The sequence below is a fragment of the Scomber japonicus genome, chromosome 3, assembly GCF_027409825.1.
Source record: "Scomber japonicus isolate fScoJap1 chromosome 3, fScoJap1.pri, whole genome shotgun sequence".
Lineage (NCBI taxonomy): Eukaryota > Metazoa > Chordata > Actinopteri > Scombriformes > Scombridae > Scomber > Scomber japonicus.
In genome coordinates this window covers 19,901,127-19,922,072 of record NC_070580.1, presented here as the reverse complement: position 1 = coordinate 19,922,072, position 20,946 = coordinate 19,901,127, and the positions used below count along the sequence as shown (strand labels likewise).

General features: G+C 38.6%; 2 protein-coding genes and 1 long non-coding RNA gene across 3 annotated transcripts; 1 reads left to right on the top strand and 2 right to left on the bottom strand.

Annotated features, from left to right (window-relative positions):
- Positions 1 to 274: 274 nt before the first annotated feature.
- On the bottom strand, positions 275 to 4,784 carry card19 (caspase recruitment domain family, member 19). Its single transcript, XM_053315325.1, has 6 exons — positions 4,751 to 4,784; positions 4,177 to 4,316; positions 3,355 to 3,511; positions 3,158 to 3,220; positions 2,686 to 2,751; positions 275 to 871 (listed from the first exon to the last, which is right to left on the bottom strand). Exons 1-6 carry the CDS (start codon positions 4,755 to 4,757, stop codon positions 762 to 764), a joined length of 543 nt encoding a protein of 180 aa, XP_053171300.1. The 5' UTR covers positions 4,758 to 4,784; the 3' UTR covers positions 275 to 761.
- A 1,843-nt stretch (positions 4,785 to 6,627) lies between these two features.
- Positions 6,628 to 18,442, bottom strand: bicd2 (bicaudal D homolog 2 (Drosophila)). The gene is made up of 8 exons (XM_053315324.1): positions 17,963 to 18,442; positions 13,538 to 13,750; positions 12,726 to 12,878; positions 11,869 to 12,333; positions 10,281 to 11,285; positions 9,970 to 10,121; positions 9,172 to 9,403; positions 6,628 to 7,973 (listed from the first exon to the last, which is right to left on the bottom strand). The coding sequence occupies exons 1-8, from the start codon at positions 18,200 to 18,202 to the stop codon at positions 7,971 to 7,973; spliced, it is 2,463 nt and encodes an 820-aa protein (XP_053171299.1). The 5' UTR covers positions 18,203 to 18,442; the 3' UTR covers positions 6,628 to 7,970.
- A 1,383-nt stretch (positions 18,443 to 19,825) lies between these two features.
- LOC128356152 (uncharacterized) lies at positions 19,826 to 20,590 on the top strand. Its single transcript, XR_008321156.1, has 4 exons — positions 19,826 to 19,904; positions 20,050 to 20,118; positions 20,267 to 20,317; positions 20,565 to 20,590. It is a non-coding gene; the product is annotated as an uncharacterized LOC128356152 (long non-coding RNA).
- Positions 20,591 to 20,946: the final 356 nt, after the last annotated feature.

Sequence of the window (20,946 nt, the reverse complement as noted above, 5' to 3'; positions counted from 1 at the left end):
AACCACAAGATGGCGCCCATGGTCTACTATGAGCTCAGCCTAAAGGCGTGCAGCTCTTGGACAGTCCTTTATTGTTTCAACTTGATGTACATTGAAACGGAAAACAAAACGAACCTCTTCATTACCCAAAGTAATATACATGGTTCAGCACACTGAACAGAAACACATTGTTGTTTTTACTCAAATATAAAGATAGAAACTAAATCTGACTAGTCTTGATAACAAAGTGTAAGCAAGCACTGACAATCCAAGTGCTTTGTGCAATTAAGGGATATTATTATATGGCTGCAATATATACTGATCAACTAGCTATTATCCTGTTGTGATGTAAAAAGGCTAAACCTATGTAGTTACGAGTTACCTCCAACTGTTAATACTGAGTTATTTAAAATGCCTAATTTTGGGTTTTTCTTGATAAACTGGTTTGTAAAAGCTGCTTTCCACATCTGAAGATTGTAGTGAGAACAACTTGTTCAATCTCCTTGTTTGTAATTTTAATATGTTCATCCCTTGAGTTTATTCATCCCTTTAACCCAAATTAAATAGGCACAACATAAGAGGAAATACAAGCACTAAGTGACAAATGTAGCTCCAAATATGCCCCATCTTTCTCATTTTCTGATCACAAACAAAGTAATATATACAACTGTGTACAAAATTAGTATTGAGCCCATGAAAAGATATAGTGTGTTGTGCTTTGGTAAAAAATAATATTCATTAGAGAAGTTTTGCTGAAGCACCTGGTGCGAGGCAGTCTCGCCTTACTTCATGAGTCTTTCTTCGGTGTACCATATAAGAACCTCCTGAGCTTTTTTTTTCAAACCCAGACCAGCCATGCCGAGGGCCCGGCTGCCTCTTGTCAGTTTAGCTTCTGTAGAACAAAAACAGCTTCTTATTAACACTGAATCAGCAGCATAATGTGGACTCATGTTTTCAACAACACATATGCATGAGAGTTGATATACATACCTATTTAATGATAGTAATAATATCAGACTCTCTCAATTGCATGTTAAAGGTTGAATATGTAGAATATTTATTAAAAGCTATATATATTTTTTTTTAAATAATACAGCCACGGGGCGTTTTGAGGGGTACAGAATGAAAGTATTGCTTTTCCATAAAAAAAAATATTTAGTCTGAATTAATATTTTTAAAATTTTTTGATGGGTTCGACAATGACGTTCTGACACGTTCTGTGTACATTGTACCAGCCAATTAACGGCCGGAATTGCGGGTTGCCAGGGTTGTCTGTTGTTCCGGTGCAGCTACTGTAGGCTGGCACTGGGTGAAATGGAGTTGTAAACAAACACGGCCATGTTGGACTCACTAAAACCAGCGTTTTTTGCTCTCAAGTACAACTTTTCATCACAAAACTTCGAAGGTAAGACAGAATATCTGTTAGTCACTGTAAATAAGTGGTTGTTTACCTTTGTATGCTGCTGGTTCACTGAGTTTTTAGCGCAATAATAGTGGTACTGTTGAACTCGCCAGGGTCTTAGCCTTCATATGAGATGCTATTTGTTTGTGTACCATGAAGTATCAAAACGGTAGCAATGGAAATGTGGAGAGTGGGTTGACTTTCTGACGCTATTCGGATTTTGATATTTGATCATTAACCTCTTAACGCACGCTGTTCCGTTCACGGGACGGGACGGATGTTAGGAGGTAGCCACACGGTCTTCTGAATGTTTTAAACACCAACCCTTAAACATATATACTCATGCCGTACATTGTTGGAAAGCTTAGATTGTTCTGATTCATTCAAGACCACTCACGACTTATATGGTTGCTCACAGCCGTAATAGTATTACCGATTAGCTCGGCTAGCCACTCAGCTAAGTGAGAAAAGCTATAATGCCTACATACCTTCAAAGTCTTCCCTTTATCCACAACGATCATCTTATGACTCAGGACTTTCTGTACAGCTCGCCAAGTATCCATTCTTGTGAAATATGAAATCCGTTTTCATAAAACCGGAATATTTTCCTCAATATGTCCATGTATTTAGTCCAACTCGTAATGTAATAACACAAATAACAAACCATATACGGTCCGTTTACGTCATTTCCTGACCTGCGCGTCCATCTCAGAGTACACGTGACTAGATGTTTACGACCGTGAGCCTCTTCTGCTTCTGACGACACCACACACAAGCCAATCGGTGTTTAGGATTAGGCAGTACATGCAGAGCTGCTACTCCCACTTGCGTTACAATGTAATGTACCTCGGTGGTTTCAAGCAGAGACACAGCGAGGGTATGTTCGCTTCCTGTTTTCAAAATAAAAGCACCAACTCTATCGTTATGGTTTTCTTAATAATAAAAGGCAACGGGTGTTTTATTTTGTGAAAATGACAGGAAGTGCGTTACTCGCTACGGCTAACTTGAGTGGCTCCGAATTCGCAGGAACAAAACTTTAAGCAGATGTTATTTGGACAAATTAGCGTCACATTGTGGATCTAAAGGGCTACTTTCTCCCCTAAAAAGCTTAGACATGTGGATAAAGTGGTATATTTACAGAGTTAGAGCTAAAATAAAATCCGGCACCGGACCTGGCAACCCGACTGCTGGAATTACTTTTTGGTTGTTGCGACTACGATCTCGAGACATTAGATGGCGTTGTTCTGCTCATTCTACATATTCTACCTTTAAGTATGGTTTAAATAAAAAACCTTTCCACTCACCACTGTAGTAATAGAGTAAAGCCATTCCAACTGCAAAGCTGAAACAGCCCAGAAAGAAGAGGGGACCTGGAGAGAGGTAAATGCAAAACAATGTAAATAAATTCTCTGTTGTGTTTGTCAGCGCTACATAACTATCAGACACTTTTAGCCTGGATAGTTTTCATCACTGGCAATTAGTTGTTTGATTTAGAAGGTTATCACTGATTTCATTCATTCATTTCATTTCTTTATTCAGCAGTAGACAGACAGGAAACATGGGAGAGAGAGGGGCGTGTGACATGCCGCAAAGGACCTGCAGCCAGGACTCGAACCCGGGTCGGTTGCGCACGTGGCATGTGCTCCAACCAACCAACCAACCAACCAACCACCCGCCCAAGTATTTTTATTTGTTGTTGCAAAACATTTAACCTCCATCACTACAATCAAAATTGTTGACAATGCATAGGCTACATCTTTTACAGTAAAATTTTACCTCTGTCGTTCATAACATGTCTCTGTTGGCACACACGTGGATATGCGAGTGGATCTAAGGAATCTGGAGGCAAGACAGACAGGATTTGTGTGTGTAGAACATGCTATAATACAACTATATATGTGCATAATCCATTCTATAATCAGGAATAAATATCTCACTGGGATAATACATGATATATGCTTTTGGGGACTAACCTCTGAGGCGGAGTCGTGTGGGTAAGCTGTAGTATACCTCCTCTACATGCAGGTGAAGAGCTCTGTAAAATTCCTTGCATGCTTCCTCGCCTTTTCCCCGCAGGTGTGCCAGAAGCTCCCCCACTCGAACACTAGCAGGCACGTCCAAGTTTCTGAACTGGATAACAAAAACAGCAAATTTAACATAACAAATCGGATCCCCAAAAGGAAAATATATTTCCTGGGGTGATTACTGACAAAAAGGCTTGCATGCGGATGGTTTGCCAAGATCAGAATGAATACATTATTTTAGAAATCATTTTCATTGGTTCATATTAAAGTGTTTCTTCATGGTTTTCACACAACTGTATAGTTCTTAAATCTAGAACAGTGTTTGAATCATAGTGTGTGTGTGTGTGTGTGTGTGTGTGTGTGTGTGTGTGTGTGTGTGTGTGTGTGATGGGACGTTACTAAGTACATTTACTTAAATGCTGTTAAGACTAAATTTAAGGTACTTGCATATTATCCTTCTGATATTATCCTTGAAAACTGTGCTCATATTGTGCTATTTCATACTTTTTTTAAATATCTTTTACAATTCAGAGCTACTGTGCATCTTCCATCATTATGTTTATGTGACAGCTTACTTTTTACTTTTCAGTTTGAGATTTTACATAGAAAAACACATGAATGATGCTGCTTAGAAGTGAATACATAAATAAATACAGTAATAATAATAATCCAATAAGGAAATTTTGCTGCATGAATGACAATACATGCGACCAAGAAGACAGTGAAGCAGCGTGTGTGTTTGTGTGTGTGTGAGAGAGAGAGAGAACAGACCTTGGTGGCCTCCTTGTCTGACAGTATTTGTGGGTAGATTCTGTTGAGCTGCAGGATGAGTTTATCCACCAGCTCTGTGTCCAGTCTCCTCTCAGCTTTGAGGAAGGCGCTGTCCTCTATCAGCTGTTCAAGAAAACTGTCTGTCCACAGAGAAGTTTCACACAAAAAGTACATGTTAATTCTCAACACACTGTTTGATAACGACTAGCTTTTGCATACACATACAGGCTACTGAACGGAAATTTGACATGATCTCCTGCCTTTCGTTAAACTGTGGCAGGAGAAGAGTTTGAGGACATGGAGGATCGGTAATTTGCGGGGAGGGGACACTTTTAGGGGCATTTAACTTATGGTTAAAATGAGGTTGACAGCAAACTGAAAAGTAAGGGTCACTCTCCTCCAAACAGCGCTGTTAAGAAACTTTTGGGAAACGTCAAAGAAGATTTGCAATGAGGCGTGTCGTTGACAAAGCATTAGTGCTGTGGTTAAATGGACCCACTGGTTAAAATATTAAAAAAGAAAACTAACTACAGGGTTTAACAAGCGTTATTTTGAGTTAAAGAAAGACACGAACCTCCCATTGTGGAGTCCCTTCTGCTGCCCTTTGTTTAGACACTCCCACTGACGTCACCCCGCACAGGGCGTGGTTACGTCGCGTCTACGTCTTCAAACTGAAAAAAAAGTTAACTTGTTTTACCGGAAATGGAAGTTAATGTAGCAAAGCCTATTTCTTAGGAATGCTCTTTATCAACTCAATTAATCTCAGTAAAAGTCTTAGTGCAGTTTAAGGTAAAGACAATATAACGACATTCTAATGTAACAATTATTTGTGTTTTGTTGTTAATCTCAATTTAATTTGGTGTATTTCTAATATATATACAGTCATTAGGTAGGGGAGAGCGGGGTTGGTCGTCACATTCATCAGATCTAGAGGGTGTGGTTAAAAAGTTTTGGTACTGAAAGTTTCAGAATTTAGGTGAGATGTTACTTAAGAGGTAATTTCTGGAGTAAACTGCTTGACATTGAGGTGAGAGGACGTTTAGTGTTTTTCATGTGAAAATGTAAATATCCAACTCTTCAATGTTTCTCTTCTGGACTTTTTACAATTTTATAATAAAACAATCATTATCATTAAAAAGTATGAAGAGAGAGCGATAGTTAGGTAGGTCTTTTTCTTTTTTCTTTCTTCCTATTTTGTGTGATATATCTAGTTCTTTCTTTCTTTTAAGATAGCAAACTCCTTCAGATGTGAAACTCAGAGCAGTCAGAGAGATGAAAATTAACAACATTGTCATATAAGGACAAAAAAGGCACTTAATGGAATGATTTTTCCTGTTTATGTTCTCTTGGTGCAGGGGATGTGTTAGGTTGTTGTATTTCAATTAAACTAAACATATATTTTTAAAACAGTATACATGTTTTATTTTTCCCCATTAAAATAACACAGGGACAACCAATCCCATCGTAGGGATGGTTATCACAAGTGCACAAGACATATTTGACGGCCCATATCTTTTAAACAGAATCAGCTGAAGGAGAGTAAGACCACTCTATTCCTACCTGACACCATAGGCTTTCATTACAAATTAAAAGGGAATTTATTCAGTTTATGGTTTATGAGGAATTCAAAGGAAAGTAAAAAGTGTGACTACCAACCCCGTTCTCACCTACACCTGTGCAATATAATTCAATCCAATAAAACATTTGTTTTAAATTCTACTTTTTTAAGTTTATACATTTTCAGTTTTTGTTGACATTATCGAAAAGGTGATAATTTCAATTCAATTTATGTTTATTACTGAGGTCATACTAAGTGGTAGTGGCGTACTGAGGTACATTATGGTGTTCCTAATATTTTGCCCCCCTCATGTATGTTAATGGTGTGGACAAAATATTAGGAACACCATTCAGTATGATGCACCCCGGTACACCACCATCACCCACTATGACCTCAATAATAATCATGAAGCAGCATCATCACCTTCTTGACAATGTCAGCAAAAACTGAACATGTTCAAACTTCATAAATGTAGAACTTATAGCAGACCTGTTGATTGGATTTACTTAGATTGCACAAGTGTACCGAATGAAGTGGCCAGTGACTCTATATAATATACCTTTTGTCTGATTTCCCTAAATTATTCTGAGACCAACAATCAAGTTAATGTGCATTACTGTATAATTAAGAGTTTTCTTTACATTGTGTTCTGTTGTAAATACTGTAGGACTTAAGTTTCACTATAAATAAAGGTGCTGTAAGATTAAATGTATTATTTTAGAGTCCCATGTATAATCATATTTCAGTTTTACATAGTTTATTGTGTAAATAGTCATATTAAAAAATTACACATTTTATATAATTTGGGACATTTGTATGTACAATAATGCATGTGATGTTTAAAAATCTGAATGGTTTAACTACAAAAGAACAGACACCTCAGAACTGTGAAAGTTAGATTTATTTCTTCACCAACCATAACTGTTAGCATAGACAGTTGCCTGCAGTCATGAATCTTGCTAGTGTTTTACCACAGGTTCTTTCCTCCTGAAATTCGGATCACCCAACTCCACTCGTACTCCCTTATGAAACAAAGAGGATGATGACATCCTGCAGTCTGAACAGTGGCAAATAAATAGAAAAGCAGTTGTAGTAAAAACATACAAAAAAAATCACTTGGGACCAAGAATGTAAGCAACAATGAGTAAAATATTTTGACATAGCATAAACATGAAGTTTTAACCATGTTTGCAAATTGCACTTGCATAATAAAACACACAAAATGGCACTGCAGGTGTTTTGTTTGACAACAGTGAAATTTAGGACACAAAGGGTTTACAAAAATCTGTATTAAAACAATATTAAAAAACTCTCCTTCATGAATAAAGTTTATGAATACTATTAACATCTGACCTTAACTTAGAAATCCTTAAATACATTTTGTATCAATACTATTACAATTATTTGTAGCAAGCATAATTTGTAACAGCTCTTCCATGTCCACAAATCCCCAGTTATATAAAATCTAATTAAGACCCTGAATTTGAAGCTCCATATTTCAAGGACCATTCAATGAAAACAAAGTATTATATTATTTTGTCATGAGATAAGCAGGAGATACTGTTATCAAAAATCGTGCTTGTTTCTTTGGGCTGTCAGAATAACATCCCTCATCAAAGGCCAAAAAGAAAACAACTTAAGGCAGAAAAGCTCTTTTGTCTTTTGATTTCAAACAGTCAGTTCAAAGTTAAAAAGGACCGCTTTGAATTTTATGTTACTATGAAATAAATATGAATAAAATAGTCACTTGGAAATGACGTGAGGAATCTGACAGATAAACATGCACATCCAATACATATATACTGTAGTATAATATTTGAAACAATTAGAGTTTAGAAAGAGTGGAATCAGCTAAGAGCAAATAAGTAAAACAGAAAGTGCTCAGTCAGGATTACACAGGCAAAGATTAATCAGCAAAACACATCTTGATTCTTCCTATGATTCAGTAAGGATAGTGGTGTATACTGTTGGAAGACTGACAGACCGCAGAGGGCAGCTGATGCTTTGTGTTGCGTTTTATGCAGTCACATATCTGGACAAGACTGTAAAGAACTGTACGTGTTTGTTTTGGCACTCTAAAACAAGGCCCTTTGCAAATACTGTTGGGTATGTTCTTGTGTTAGCAATCACATGATTTGAAGCATGATTAGAGAGTTGAAGAAACCAGGAGAACAGGTGACTGCCATCCGTCACAGTCACTGACGAACCACCTTAAGGACACTTGACTTGGAGAGATTTACTGTGAATGGAAAGATAAAACAGAATCATTGAATTAAACTGATTGGTGATTGATTTCGTTTGCATTATAGTGATTAATGATTAATTGAGTTAATTAAACAGTTAGGAAAGTGAGATTTTGAGATATTTTGGACTACTGGGATAGAAAGAAAATTGCACTTCAAACTCAGATTACATATAAATTAAAAGTAATATTCGAGGTACACAGCATATTTACAACATTTCTGACCACTACTGCCCCTCAAATACATTTCAGACAAAGTTTCATATAACTTAAAATGTTTCAAGATCTGTTGAAATATAACATAATAAAATGGTAACAATAAAAAAATCGTATAAATTGGTGAAGAATAAAGAAAGATATCTCTGCACACATCAGTGACAGGTGCGTAGGAGGAAGGTGCAATCTAAAAATGAAAAAAAAAACTCTCTCCCTCAGTCTTGCTCAGACCTTCAGACAGCAATGCCTGATGAAGGTCTGAGCGACTGAAACACTGTTACTTATTAAAACTAAGAAGAGTGAGTGAGACAGTGTGCAGTTTGTTTTCATTTTTGGTATAAAAATGGTAAAAAAAATATATATTGTGGTCAGATCAGGCTCAGATCCTCTCAAATAAGTTTTCAGACTAGATGGCAAATGTTTTTTTCATATCTTTTTATCACTTGTAGATTTAGTAAGGCATCATTGACCCACATTGCTGTCTCCACCCACAAAACAACTCACATGTACATTAATCTGTCACAGAATTCACACATGGATGAAAGTTGGGTATTTCCCATGTCAAGTTATGCATGCTGACACTTAACAACTTAGAAAGAGATGCCGCCTAGAAGCAAATGTCAGTTTAATTAAATTTAGCGTGTAGGTTTCCAGTTTCATGTGGTTCTCAAGCCAAACATTTATGTAACTATTGCAGGCAAGGTAAGACTTGTACTCCATGTTTGGGAGATTTGTGCCAACTGAATAAATGCTGAGTGTTAATTTGCCCTGAAAATAACAGCAACTTAAACTCAAAAGCGTAATTTTTTTTTTTGATGGTAAAAAAAAAAAAAAGTTGGAAAGATGTAAGTATCCTAAAAAAGGATGCAGAAGATTTCAAAGGCTACAAGAAACCTTGTGAATCTCATTGCAGAAGAAAAAAGGGAACTCTTTTGCTTTGTGACTTTGAGGAGGCTCTGCAGGATTGCCACCGACTTACATGACGATTGGAAGAGGCCCCCTTGCCCTTTGTTTTGCCCTTGCCTCCTCCCGCTGAGGCACTGCTGCGGCGTGCCTGTTCATGATCAAACTCCAAATCCTCCAGGCGCTGGGTTAAAGCCAGTTTCTGCTGGATGGCCATACGTAACAGAGAATTCAGGGTCTTCTTTTCATCCTCGGCAGCAGCCAGTTGCCTCTGCATGTCATCCAGCTGGGTGACATACTCGTCGCACCTGAGAGAAAGAGACAGGAGAGGAAGAAGGAACGAGGGGAAAAAGGAAGAAATAAGAGATAAAAGCTATTTCCAGCAGATGGTGCAATTTGCCTTGAATTTCTACTCCTGTCACATGTTTTCTCCATTCCCCAGACAGCATTTTCCAGATGGGAGGATGAGGTCCCTGTTAGCTGACTCACAGAAGTATTACATCAGACAGCTCCCACAATGCTTTGTGTCTTTCTCACAAACATACACGCACACACACAGACAGACATTCACAGACAGACATTCACATAAAACATTTCAGCAGCTCTAAGAATTAACACTAAAATTGAATATTACATTTTTTAAGGAAAATGTGCTGAAAACTTACATTGAGAAAATATGTCCTGTCTTTTTGGCCTTTTTTTATCCCGTAATAGATGGTAAAATACTTGTCACACGTTGTGGTGACACGCACCACAACGTGTGACAAGTATTTGGACTGACACCTGGACTGCTTGACCACCAGGATGTTGCATAACGATTCATTAAATGTTTTTCAGAAGTGAAATGTGTATCATGGATGAAATATTGTCAAACCTTGTAGCAAACATGGCTCGAAGAGAGGAGAAAGTGGCAGCATCTTCTTTCAAAGCCTTGAGTTCATTGCGGAGTTTCATGATCGTCTCAGTCACCATGACCTTCTCGCTTTCATACTTACTCTTCAGGTTGGCCAGAGCAACCTCGGCAGTCTAAAGGGAACAAGATGTTACAGAGTTATCAATTTTCAATATCAATACAAACTCAGTTATATCTTGCTGAAGCCAGTTATTTCTTTCTGTTGTGCATAAGTAAAACGCCCTTCCTCTGAAAAGAAAAACATAAACAACAAACATGTACACAGTTCTGACCTGTTTGTTGGCCTTCAGCACAGCTCTGAGTGTGGCGATCTGTTCCCTTTTGGTGCTGAGCAGGGATTTAACTTTGAGAATTTCTTCCATGCAAGCCTCTTTGTCCTTGTCTGCTACTGCGCTCAGCTCCATATTGGCAAGTCTCTGGCGTGACAACTCCGTGGTGCGATCCACTGCCTGCTGTAGGTGGCGGATCTGGTCTCGGATGATAGCTACACTGTTATAGATGTTCATGGGTTCTGGGCGGTGCTCTAGGGCTGGAGCTGGAGTAACTGTGGTGCTACTGGAGTTTGACTTTCCAGGGTCAGTCTCACTGATCAGTCCATTAGTGAGGAGTACAGCAGAGTTTTGCTCCTTCCCTTCTTGCCCTCTTCTAATAATGGCCTTGCCTTCCTTGTAGTAGTCAAGCATGACACGGTTCGGAGTCTCATTGTTGCACATACATACATGGTTGTAGAGATTAGCCAGTTCCTCACTGAAAGCTATGAGCTCATCCTGCGCCAAATTAAGGCTGCCGAGTGACTCTCCTGCAGCCTCGCTGACCAGACGGAGCTCCTTTTCCAAACGAGCCACCTCCGCTTTGTCTGTTTGGCTAATCTTCTCCAGGGATGCTAAGTTTGACCTCAAGTCCTGGACGTCACTCTCCAGACGTGTTCTCTCATCTTCGTACTGTGTCCGACATTCCTCGTACTGTGCCTTCAGTGTCTTCAGTTCCTGCCTCAACTCCCCAGCTTCAGAAACAGCCACAGTGTATTTACACTGCAGGATCTCAGGTCCGTTGATGTCAAGCTCATAGTAGTCTCCGTCATCATGGCTGTCCCGGTCTTTCTCACTGTCAAGGGCAGACTGGCGCTCTTTACTGGCCTGGAGTTTCCTCATTGCGCTGAGGTTCTCAGTGAGCTTGTTGACGGTTTCCTTTTGTTCGGACACAGTCCCGTAGGCCTGTTCCAGCTGTTTCTGGATCTCCTGTAGGGAATTGATGAGGGCCACTTTCTCCCGCTCAACCTAAAGTAACAACAAATACATTTTGAGTCATTGGCCAACTTTGTAGCACATGGTCATAACAAACATGAGAAAATATTTTCTTTACATCCATTCAGCCAAGAGTAGACAGCACTGTGTTTTTATGAATATTCTGGTTCAATAAATACAAAAAGTTAGGAGCAGAGAATATAAAAGTGGTTGTGACTAAGGTCTTAAAGAAAAATCATATTTGAGGCACTGCAGTGATGCTTACTTGAGAATCTCTTTTTCATAAATATCTTAAAATAAATGTCTGTGATTAATATAGATGTTGTATTAAAACCTAAAGTTATACTTAATTTAGTTCAGTCACCATGAAGATGTTTATTTATCAGTGGTGTGTGACAGAATTAAACCTGGTGATGACCGAAAAGTGCAAGAAATAGCACATCACAGGAAAAACAGAGTTGCTGTTTGTTTCCAAGAATGAGAGTATCTCATATATCATTTTTCAACACAGTCCTTGGAACTGGGCTTGCAGAGTCGAGCAAAGTCAGAGAACCACAGGCCAGAGAAATCTACTTAAATCTACTCTTCAGCAGGTAATAATGCTTGATGGTCATACCTGTACAAGCTGCTGTTTAAGCTTCTGGATCTCAGAGATGTTGAGCTCACTCAGCAGGTCGTCTACCAGGCTAGGAGCCGGTTTGAAGTGCTCTCCTCTCTTGTTCACAGCAGCTCGGTTGTCCTCATCACCTTCACCTGCCTTAACCAAGCCATTCTCGAAGCCTCGGATTAGGTCGTCATTATCAGGCTCTGTGACGGTGGAAGGATCGTCGTGGAGTTTTAGGTTGTCGATGGAGATATTGAAAGAGCTGCTGTACACAGAGCCACCAATGGTCATGTAATGTGAGAGCTCTTTGCGCAGGGCGGCCTTCTGCTCACGCTCCGTTTTAATCGTCTCTAAGGCCTCCGTTAGCTGGCGCTCAGCGATCTCTCTGAGGCGCATGGCTTCCTCCAGCTGGCTGTGTAAACACTGGGAGTCCTCCTCCAAACGGCGGATCTCATGCTTTAGGCCTTCAAATTCCACCTATACAAATGATTTAAGAATATAAATAAGGCTGTGAATAATTTCATTCAATTAAGTAGTGTCCACTGTATTTCCTGTATTAAAATATTGTCAATGACCATATGACAATAGAGTAAAACCATGGGAGGTTGTTTGTTTTTTTGCACAATGCGCAATTCAGTATGTATAGTAGAATTTTTTTTTTAATTCCCATTTTAATAACAAAAACCTTCAAGATTATTTGGAGCAGGTTTTTCTTTTTGTAATATAGACCTTGTTGCTAACACAATGACTGTGGTTATATTAAAACAAAATGCAATCATGTGGGAAAATTGAGTCTTAAAAAAGTGTTTAACCAGGAACAAAAATCATCACGTTCAAGGTGTGTAAGGAAGTGTGTTTGTTTGTCGCACCTGGTTCTGTCTCAGCACAGACACTTGTTTCTGAAGAGAGATGTTCTCCTCTTCCAGCTCACTGCAGTCCTGCAGCAGACGAGCCTCCCGCACCTTGTACTCCCTGATGTCATCACGCAGCTGACCGCGCTGCAGCTCCACCATCTCTGAATTCTGCACACAGATGGAGAGGAGAAAAGAGAGGAATGGCGATATGTTAGGGCAGGCTGCATGCAAATAAACTAATTAAAATTAGTATTTACTGTCACTGATTGAGGACAACATCAACCAGGCAATGGAAGCTGCATCTTTGAAATTGTCCAGTCACTGTGAGTGAAATGAAGATCAGTATGTCAGCATGTTTCACATGCCACGAGGACAAGACTTTAGCAGGCGAACGTAATGACGACAGGAAGACATGGTCCACTTACCAATCCATGCTACAGACAACTCTGGCGGAAGACATCCTTTGTGCCACTCACAGTGGACCATTACATCATATTTCCTGCTGGGTTCACTGTGATCCTGCTTACTGACCCTCCCCCCACTACAAGCACCAACTCTTTCACAGCTCACCCCGACAACAAGTGGTGGCCTGGACTCATTCTCAACTTTTGCCAGCTTTACTCAACTTCTCTTCCATCTTAGTTTGATTGTAAATTGTGCCATTATTAAACAGGGTATTATCATGAGTATTCAAACACAAAAACCTTTATATATTCGGAGTGGCATGCTTGAAATAAGATCTTATGTAACATTTAGGTAGTTTTCAAATAAGCAAAAACTTAACATTGTATCCAAGCTTTTTACAATTTATATATTTGAATTATAACCTCTTTCATTTCCAGGACAATGGATGACAGGCGCTCATTTTCAGCTTGTGCACTGGTGATGGAGGCTTTTGACAGTCGAAGCTCATTCTGCAACTCCAGGACTTTCTGCTGGTAGAGAGCCTCCTTACTGGCGGACTCCAGGATCAGCGATTCTTCCCTGCTTTCCCCATCTAATGCCACCTTCCTGTGGGTTGAGTAAGCTTGCCCAAAGGCCTGAGGACAAACAGAAAGGACAAACTCCTTTGAACAAGGAATAAAAGCAAGACAAGATCTAAGAACCACAAGCAAGGCAAGAATAACCACTGGCAATAGATAAGCATCCTCTTACCCAAACAGTATTTATTCAAAAACACCAGAGGCCTCCTATTAACTGCATTTGTCAGCAGTGCCACTCTGGTGCTGCACTTATTGTCACTGTTATTTGATAATGTTTATAACACACACTAACAGAGCACAGAAATAGATAACTGCAACCACTGATTGCATTTGAATTGTGTAAATTTGAATTTGTCATACTCATGTGACACATATGAGCCAACTGGAGGCTGCTGCCATCCACAGTTCGGTCTGTTTTGGAAATCGGAGTCGAGAAAACGTACATTTTATTCTGAGTGGAAAGTTTAAAATATCAATATTTAGTAAGTGTCAAAGTTTTCTGTTCATATATTTTATTTTATATGTAAATGGGGTAAACAAACAAAAGCCAAAACTGTATAAGCTTCATAACGCCATAATTAATGGCAGAGCTGTGAGCTTTCATTAGATTGTATAAGTGTATCTGATCAAATGAATCTAAAAACATATTGTTCTAAAAGAAATTAAAAATAAACATTTACGTAATTTCTCATCATTTCTGAAACTACATATTGTGATTATCATTATGTTGCTATTCTATTAAACTGACTTCTACAAAGAGCTGCTGCTTTTTATATAATATTCTGCCATTTCGGACAAAAAATAACAAAAACAAAACTCCAGATAATGCTGGTCTGTTGGATAACACATTCACATGCAAGTACTGTTAGGTCCAATAAAGGTTTTTCCATACCAGAGAGGTGAGCAAGGCAAAGTCTAATGGAGGCGACTAATGGTTGTGACCACTAGTGAGCTTGTAAATGCAGTAATAAGTAGATACCAAGCAAAGTGTTTATGCTTAAAGTTGCTACATACTAAAAACATGTGTATTCCTTATTCTTACTGACCATGATCTCTAGACTCCTGTGACACTTTTATGAAGCAGCTGAAAACAACTTAGTGTTCTCATCTGTGTTTTAGATTTTTTGTGGTTGTTTATGTGTCTGTGTCCTATTTGTTTATTGGTGCTGTGACTTAAACCTTTACCAGCCCTGTGTTGTATGGTTGATATTTTTATTATTGCCTTTAATCATGTATTTTTCATTACGTGAAACACTTTGTATGTTTGTGTGTTTTTGTATCAGTGAAAGGCACAGAGTTTAAGAAGAAGGCTGTTTTCACATTCATCTGCTTAAGTTGATCTGTGCTCACCTGAAATCTAAGTTTAAGACATCTATGTATGGGCACCATTTTGTGACACACACACGACAGCTGCTGTAGTTGGGAAGCCAGTTGTGCTGCAGTTTGCAACTTACACAATTGTGTGAACTTGAAGCCCTCAGTGTAGAAACACTGAGAATCGACTTTTCAGTGAAGTAGAAAACATTGAATGTCCAGAAGTTAAACTTTTCAAACAAAAAAATATTTTGATTATTCAGGACTTTTTAAATGAGGGAGACGGAGTAGATTTGACTTTAAGATATGATTTTTCATCTAGGTAACTGAACTTTTTGGGAGGGAAATCCATTTAAGACACAAATTATCATTCAAAGCAGTGATTTTATACGTCCAGATGGGATCTTTAAGTTAACCATATTCACAGTCAGGACAACATCTTAACTGTTTAAACAGGTTGAACAAAGTTGATGTCAGACTGGCGACTTAAATGATTGCAGATATCCAGCCAACATGCACTGACACTGAGCCAGACTGGTGATGTAACAACTACTGTCCAAGAAAGTCCTGAAAACCCACCACAGAGCTGAAGCCCTCCTCCCCACCAACATCCAGCCCAATTCCCTCTCCCTGATTTTTCTCTAAGTTAAAAATAATATATGATATATGTGCAACAAGCAGTCATAATGTAAGCTCTACTAAAGAGGGAAGTAGCAGTCAGAATCATAAGATCATTAGATATACAGAGAACGAGTCATGTAGTGACTAGACTGATCTGTACCATGAATGATGTAATCTGGACAAAATGTATTAACGTCAACAGAAACCTGAGAATAGGTCAATGATCCACAGAAACTCATTCAGAGGAGCAAACTGACTTCAAATACAGTGTTACTGTCTTCTGTATCTTTGGGTTTTGGACTACACCTGGGTTACCTTTTATTCTTATAAAGTGTGAAATGTATTATTATTATTCTTTGACATTTCAGCGACAAATTACTTGCATCAAAAGGAATCATTAGTTGCAGCCCTGGATTTATTTGTTGGAAATTGTACTCCATCAACTTAGTTAAAGTTTCCAAATAAAGATGCCTTTTACAGCCAAGTGAGAGAGTAAATTCTGTCTTGTTCACTATTAACAGCAGTCACCTGTGTGCAATACTATGCATTATGCACCAGAAAGAAAGATTTGTTGTTGTTTACTGTAAATGACTAAGAATGCTGCTACCCTGGCTGAGTTGAAAGACAGTAAACATAAACCCAGTACACTAAATTATTAAGAGTGATGGTGGAGGCCTTGTCCATAACAAGTGGCAACCATGACTGCTGAATGCTGAAGCTAATGTGGAAGTATGTTAGGATGCACTTCCTCTAATGGCTGATGAGACGGTCTACAAGAAAATTCTGCTGAACAGATGGGAAAAACCCAACTTCTCCCTAGAATCACAGTCAAATTTCCCCACAAATTAGGAACATCAGCAGACATCATCTCTCCTATTAATGTCTATCTTTGTAGGATTTGAAAAAAAAGCATTTCTTTATTATGAAGATATTAAAGTTAGCTGCATGTTTAGTCTCAGCCTGTCGTATTGAGTTGTGCTGGTTGTTAGTTGCTGCTTCACCCATCTCACCTGAGGCCAAGGCCTTTCTGACGGTTCATATCATTTGAATAGTGTGCTGTATCTATTGACATTACAAAAGAAAAATAAAGAAACCTGGATATTAACTCAATTAATCGAATTATTCCGCACATGGATATAAGTTATGATAGATGTGAAGAGATTGGCTCTATAACAGAATTGCTTCAAGTCATAATACGGCTGATATATTGATCAGACAATATTATCAGCTGATATTTGCAGATATACTGGTATCAGCATATATGTTGTCCAATATGCACTGATTATTTTTATTTTATATTTATATTTGTTATATAAGCAGCATTATATATAACTGATCCTTTTTCTTAATTCAAGTTTAATATGTACATGTTTGTTTTTTATTCATAGTTATTTAAAATGATTAAATTCCCAGTGACATTAACTCTTCCTGTGTGTTTCTGAATATATTCTCTATATATAAGATTATCAGATGATATATAGATATCAGGATTTTTCTACCCCCTAACATTGGTATCAAAAATCCAGTATCAGTCAAGCCCTACTAGTAGCTTAATACAATGATGACAGATGAAAAAATCTTGGCCAAGTGAGCCACTGGAAGTGTCTTACACACTGAAAAGTCCTCCCAAAAATGATGGTGAGTAGAAACCTGTAGAAAGCAGATGCTACTGTTGTAGTTGTGGGTTTGAAGCATCAATCCAAGGAGCCAATTAGGAAATCAAGATAGGTGAAGTTATAAAAATACAGTGGAGGGATGGATGCACTTCTGACTGAATTTCACATAACAGCTGAACCATTCCTGTCTTATAATGCAGTCTGACCCTTTCTGACCCAATTACATGACAGATATAGGTTACTGGCCACTTAGACATGAACATTTGGCATGCTACTGAATCTGCAAATGTCTGAAGGCCTCAACTCAACATACCAAGAGCAAGTACGGGCAAGTGACCAGAAGGTTTTGTTTCCTTCAAAGTGAAGAAAAGATTAAACTAAGAAAAAAGGTGAAACGCATACGATGGTTTATCAAAACTGACTTCATTAACAACTCGTAAGACTTCCAACTGGTTACTTATACTTTGTAGCACTAAAATCTAGTTTGTTCTTCTTCTTAACTTTAAATAACTCAAAGCAGTGGCCGAGCTTTAAAGAAACAGGACCCAGTGACTGATAGTTAACATCATGGGTCTCATTATAGCTCTGACTGACACGTTCACAACCCTTGGAAAAGTCAGTGTTGACCATCGTTGCACCGTTACCGTCCAGCTAATTTTCTCATATCGGTACCAATCAACAACTGGCTGTGTGGCTTTTCTTTGGGACCTTAGGTTACCTCCTTCAGCTGGTCCAACTCCTGTCGGACCGTCTCGTACTCTGTCTCCAACTCATCAAATCGCTGCTTGAGCTGTTGTTTCTCCTCCAGCACCGCCAGCCCATACTCAGCAGCCTGGATCTTCTCCTGTGTCGTTTCTCGCAGCTCCCGATTGAGACGCTCTACCTCGGCTTGGAGCCACTGCGGCCCGGCCTCTGTCACCAGCACCGCCTCAGCACAGTCCCGCTCCTCCATAGACATCTTGGCGAGCCACCGACTCAACAACTATAACGGGACCCAGCCCTGGCTATAGCAGGACAAAAACCACCAAGACCGCAAATCACTGCCTTCTTTGTTTGAACCGCATTGTCGTGACTTAGACAACGTTGACAGCCCTCCTCCTCTTCCCGCCACAGACGTCGATGGTGGTCAACCGAGACGATACTTTTGTCATTCTTGTTAACTTTTCTCAGGGTCTCGTCGTGAAGCTGACAGAGGAAACTTGAGTTGAGATCATCGATAGGAAAAAGCTACCCCCTGCACTACATTCAAATCTCTGACGCTGGAAAGGGAAATGTAGTTTTAAGTGTGACGTCAGCATCTTACAACCAACGAACGGTAGCAGTCATATTGACTTCAAGTACCAGAATGCATTGCGGGATATTGGGCTGCAGCCAGATATACAGAGGACGTGAAAGCACTACTTCCATCTAGAGGTTTTATGGTGAAACTACAACTATAACCTCATTGGTTACAGGTACAGTTTGAGATTATGGCTGCAACCAATGATTATTTCATTACTGATTCAATTGTCCAATTTTTGGTTGTCTGAGTAGCCTAATTGTTTGGTCATCTGACAGAAAGAGGAAAATGCCCATGCAAAGTTCCCAGAGCCCAAGGGGATTTCTTCAGATGACCTTTGTCCAAAATGCAAAGATATTCAATGTAAAGCCATATAAACCATAGAAAATCAGGCTGAATGCATATTTGCTTAAAGTAACATGATTAATCAATTATCATAATTTTTATTTTTGGTCACTAGACTAATTGATTGACCGGTCGTATCAATTCTAGTAGGCACAGTGGTTTACATGTAAATAGAGCTACACCAACACTCCTACTCCCAAACTGACTGACACTAAATGAGTTTTTAAAAAGTTACAAGTATTCCTTTTCCTTGTTTACATCTGTATTGTATGTAAACATGGTGCAAATGCCAAAATCAAAAATGCTTTCTACATGATTGAACCTGAAAAAAAGAATATTGAAAGTTACCCTTGGTTTTACCCACTTCCTTTGAGCCTGTGACAGTCTGTGGTTTTAAAAGCTGCAAGACAGACTTAACGAATGTGAAAGCAAAACACTTTTTATCTGGGACTTTCCTCCTGTCTGTGAACAAAACTTGGCAGAGTGGTTTGACCAGCTTCAAGAAGCTGTCTTCTTTGTGTGTGTTTGACCTGTTGTTGCTACACCTGACAAGAGCAGAAAGCTGCAGCTGATCGTAAATGGTATGTATATCTTTGTTTCTGGGTCCCTGGGTCCACTTGTGTTTCTACTTGGTTCATTACTCTTTATTTTATAATTTTTTCTTTATTTCTCGATTACCCAACCCGCCACCACTACCGCTCTGTGTGTGTACGTGTGTATCTCACTGTCTCGTCCTATATGTGTTTATCCATTAAACCAACTGTGTTGATCTGTCACCACAAGGTCATGATAATGCTTCTTTTTCAGGAATATGGAAGGGACTTCACTTTTAACTTTTACCAGCACTGTATGTACACTTCAATGCCTGCATTAAAGGGTGGTGGCACACAATGTCAGGACAGAAATGTCCCTTTTTGTAGCTGATATTTAGTTGATTTGATCTATTTTTATGAACATTTTTCAGATAAATATTACCATTTTTATGCAATCTGCTTTGGACTGGGATGTGGAGTAGCGCTCTATAGGCCCTTTCGTTGTAAGTGGACATACAGTATATCATGCAAAATACTACTTTGATTGGACAATTCCTCTAGTCTAATTTATCAACCAATATATCTATCTATTTATTTATTTTGGGGATATTTTCAGTTTATAACAGAATGTTTCCATTGTATTTGCAGCTCTTGTACTTCCATTAGTTCTTTCTGTGGTTTTCACCATAATATTTGAGGTTTTTGGCATGACGTGTGGTAAGTTGAACTTTGTTTTAAAATAAACCACGTTAAGACATGTTTTACCTGTCCTTTCTACAAAATGTAGACCTGTCATTTCAGATGATCTCATAACCCTCATATTTTGTTTGACAGTGACAATGTAATTTGTTTTGTTCCCTCTTAGGCCTACCAGCCCATACAAAGAAATGCAAAGGCTGTCCATATGAGAGAGGAGGTAAATCATTTGGCTCTGATTTGTACCATAAATGTATAGTTAATTTACAACAGATTAATAATAACACAAATATTAATCACCAACAAATGACTCATGATTAATTTGTTATTATCTAAAAGCCTGTATATGATTTATAGCTGATTGATAATCTTATCGTGATTTGGTAAGTTACATTTTCCATTGATGTATACCATATGATTAAACAGTGTCCTTAAATTTTACATTGGACTCGTCTAATTCTCTTTAGATGTTTGCTGGGGATTTTGTTTTGCATTTTTCGTGGCCATAATAAACCTCAACTCATATCATGGTAAAGCCACATGACTTTTCAGCATGCAAGATATAAAAACACCTTTGGAAAATACTTTCTATGTTTACATGTTTACACATTGTACTTTTTTCCAGTCTATACGCTGTCCTATGGATGTGGAATCATAGTGTTTGCTCTTAGAGGAGCAAAACGGAAATACAGCTTTCTATGGTGGGTCGTGAACAAAAGTAGGTTCAATTTTGTCTTTGAAAGCAAAGTAATGGTCTGTGCCTGATCTAATAAGCCTATTTGTCTGTTTTGGACAGGACGCTGAGAGAGAGAAATCAATCCTGGTGGTAAAGGAAGTTTGCAAATACAG

Excerpts from the sequence above, each read along its gene's own strand:
- bicd2 (XM_053315324.1), bottom strand. The coding sequence starts at position 18,202 with ATGTCTATGGAGGAGCGGGACTGTGCTGAGGCGGTGCTGGTGACAGAG. Across the intron at positions 12,334-12,725 it reads CTGTGCTGAGACAGAACCAG|GTGGAATTTGAAGGCCTAAA; the intron begins GTGCGACAAACA and ends TCATTTGTATAG. Across the intron at positions 11,286-11,868 it reads TTAAACAGCAGCTTGTACAG|GTTGAGCGGGAGAAAGTGGC; the intron begins GTATGACCATCA and ends TTGTTACTTTAG.
- card19 (XM_053315325.1), bottom strand. Across the intron at positions 2,752-3,157 it reads ACATGTTATGAACGACAGAG|GTCCCCTCTTCTTTCTGGGC; the intron begins GTAAAATTTTAC and ends ACCTCTCTCCAG. Across the intron at positions 872-2,685 it reads TTTACTCTATTACTACAGTG|AAGCTAAACTGACAAGAGGC; the intron begins GTGAGTGGAAAG and ends TTTGTTCTACAG.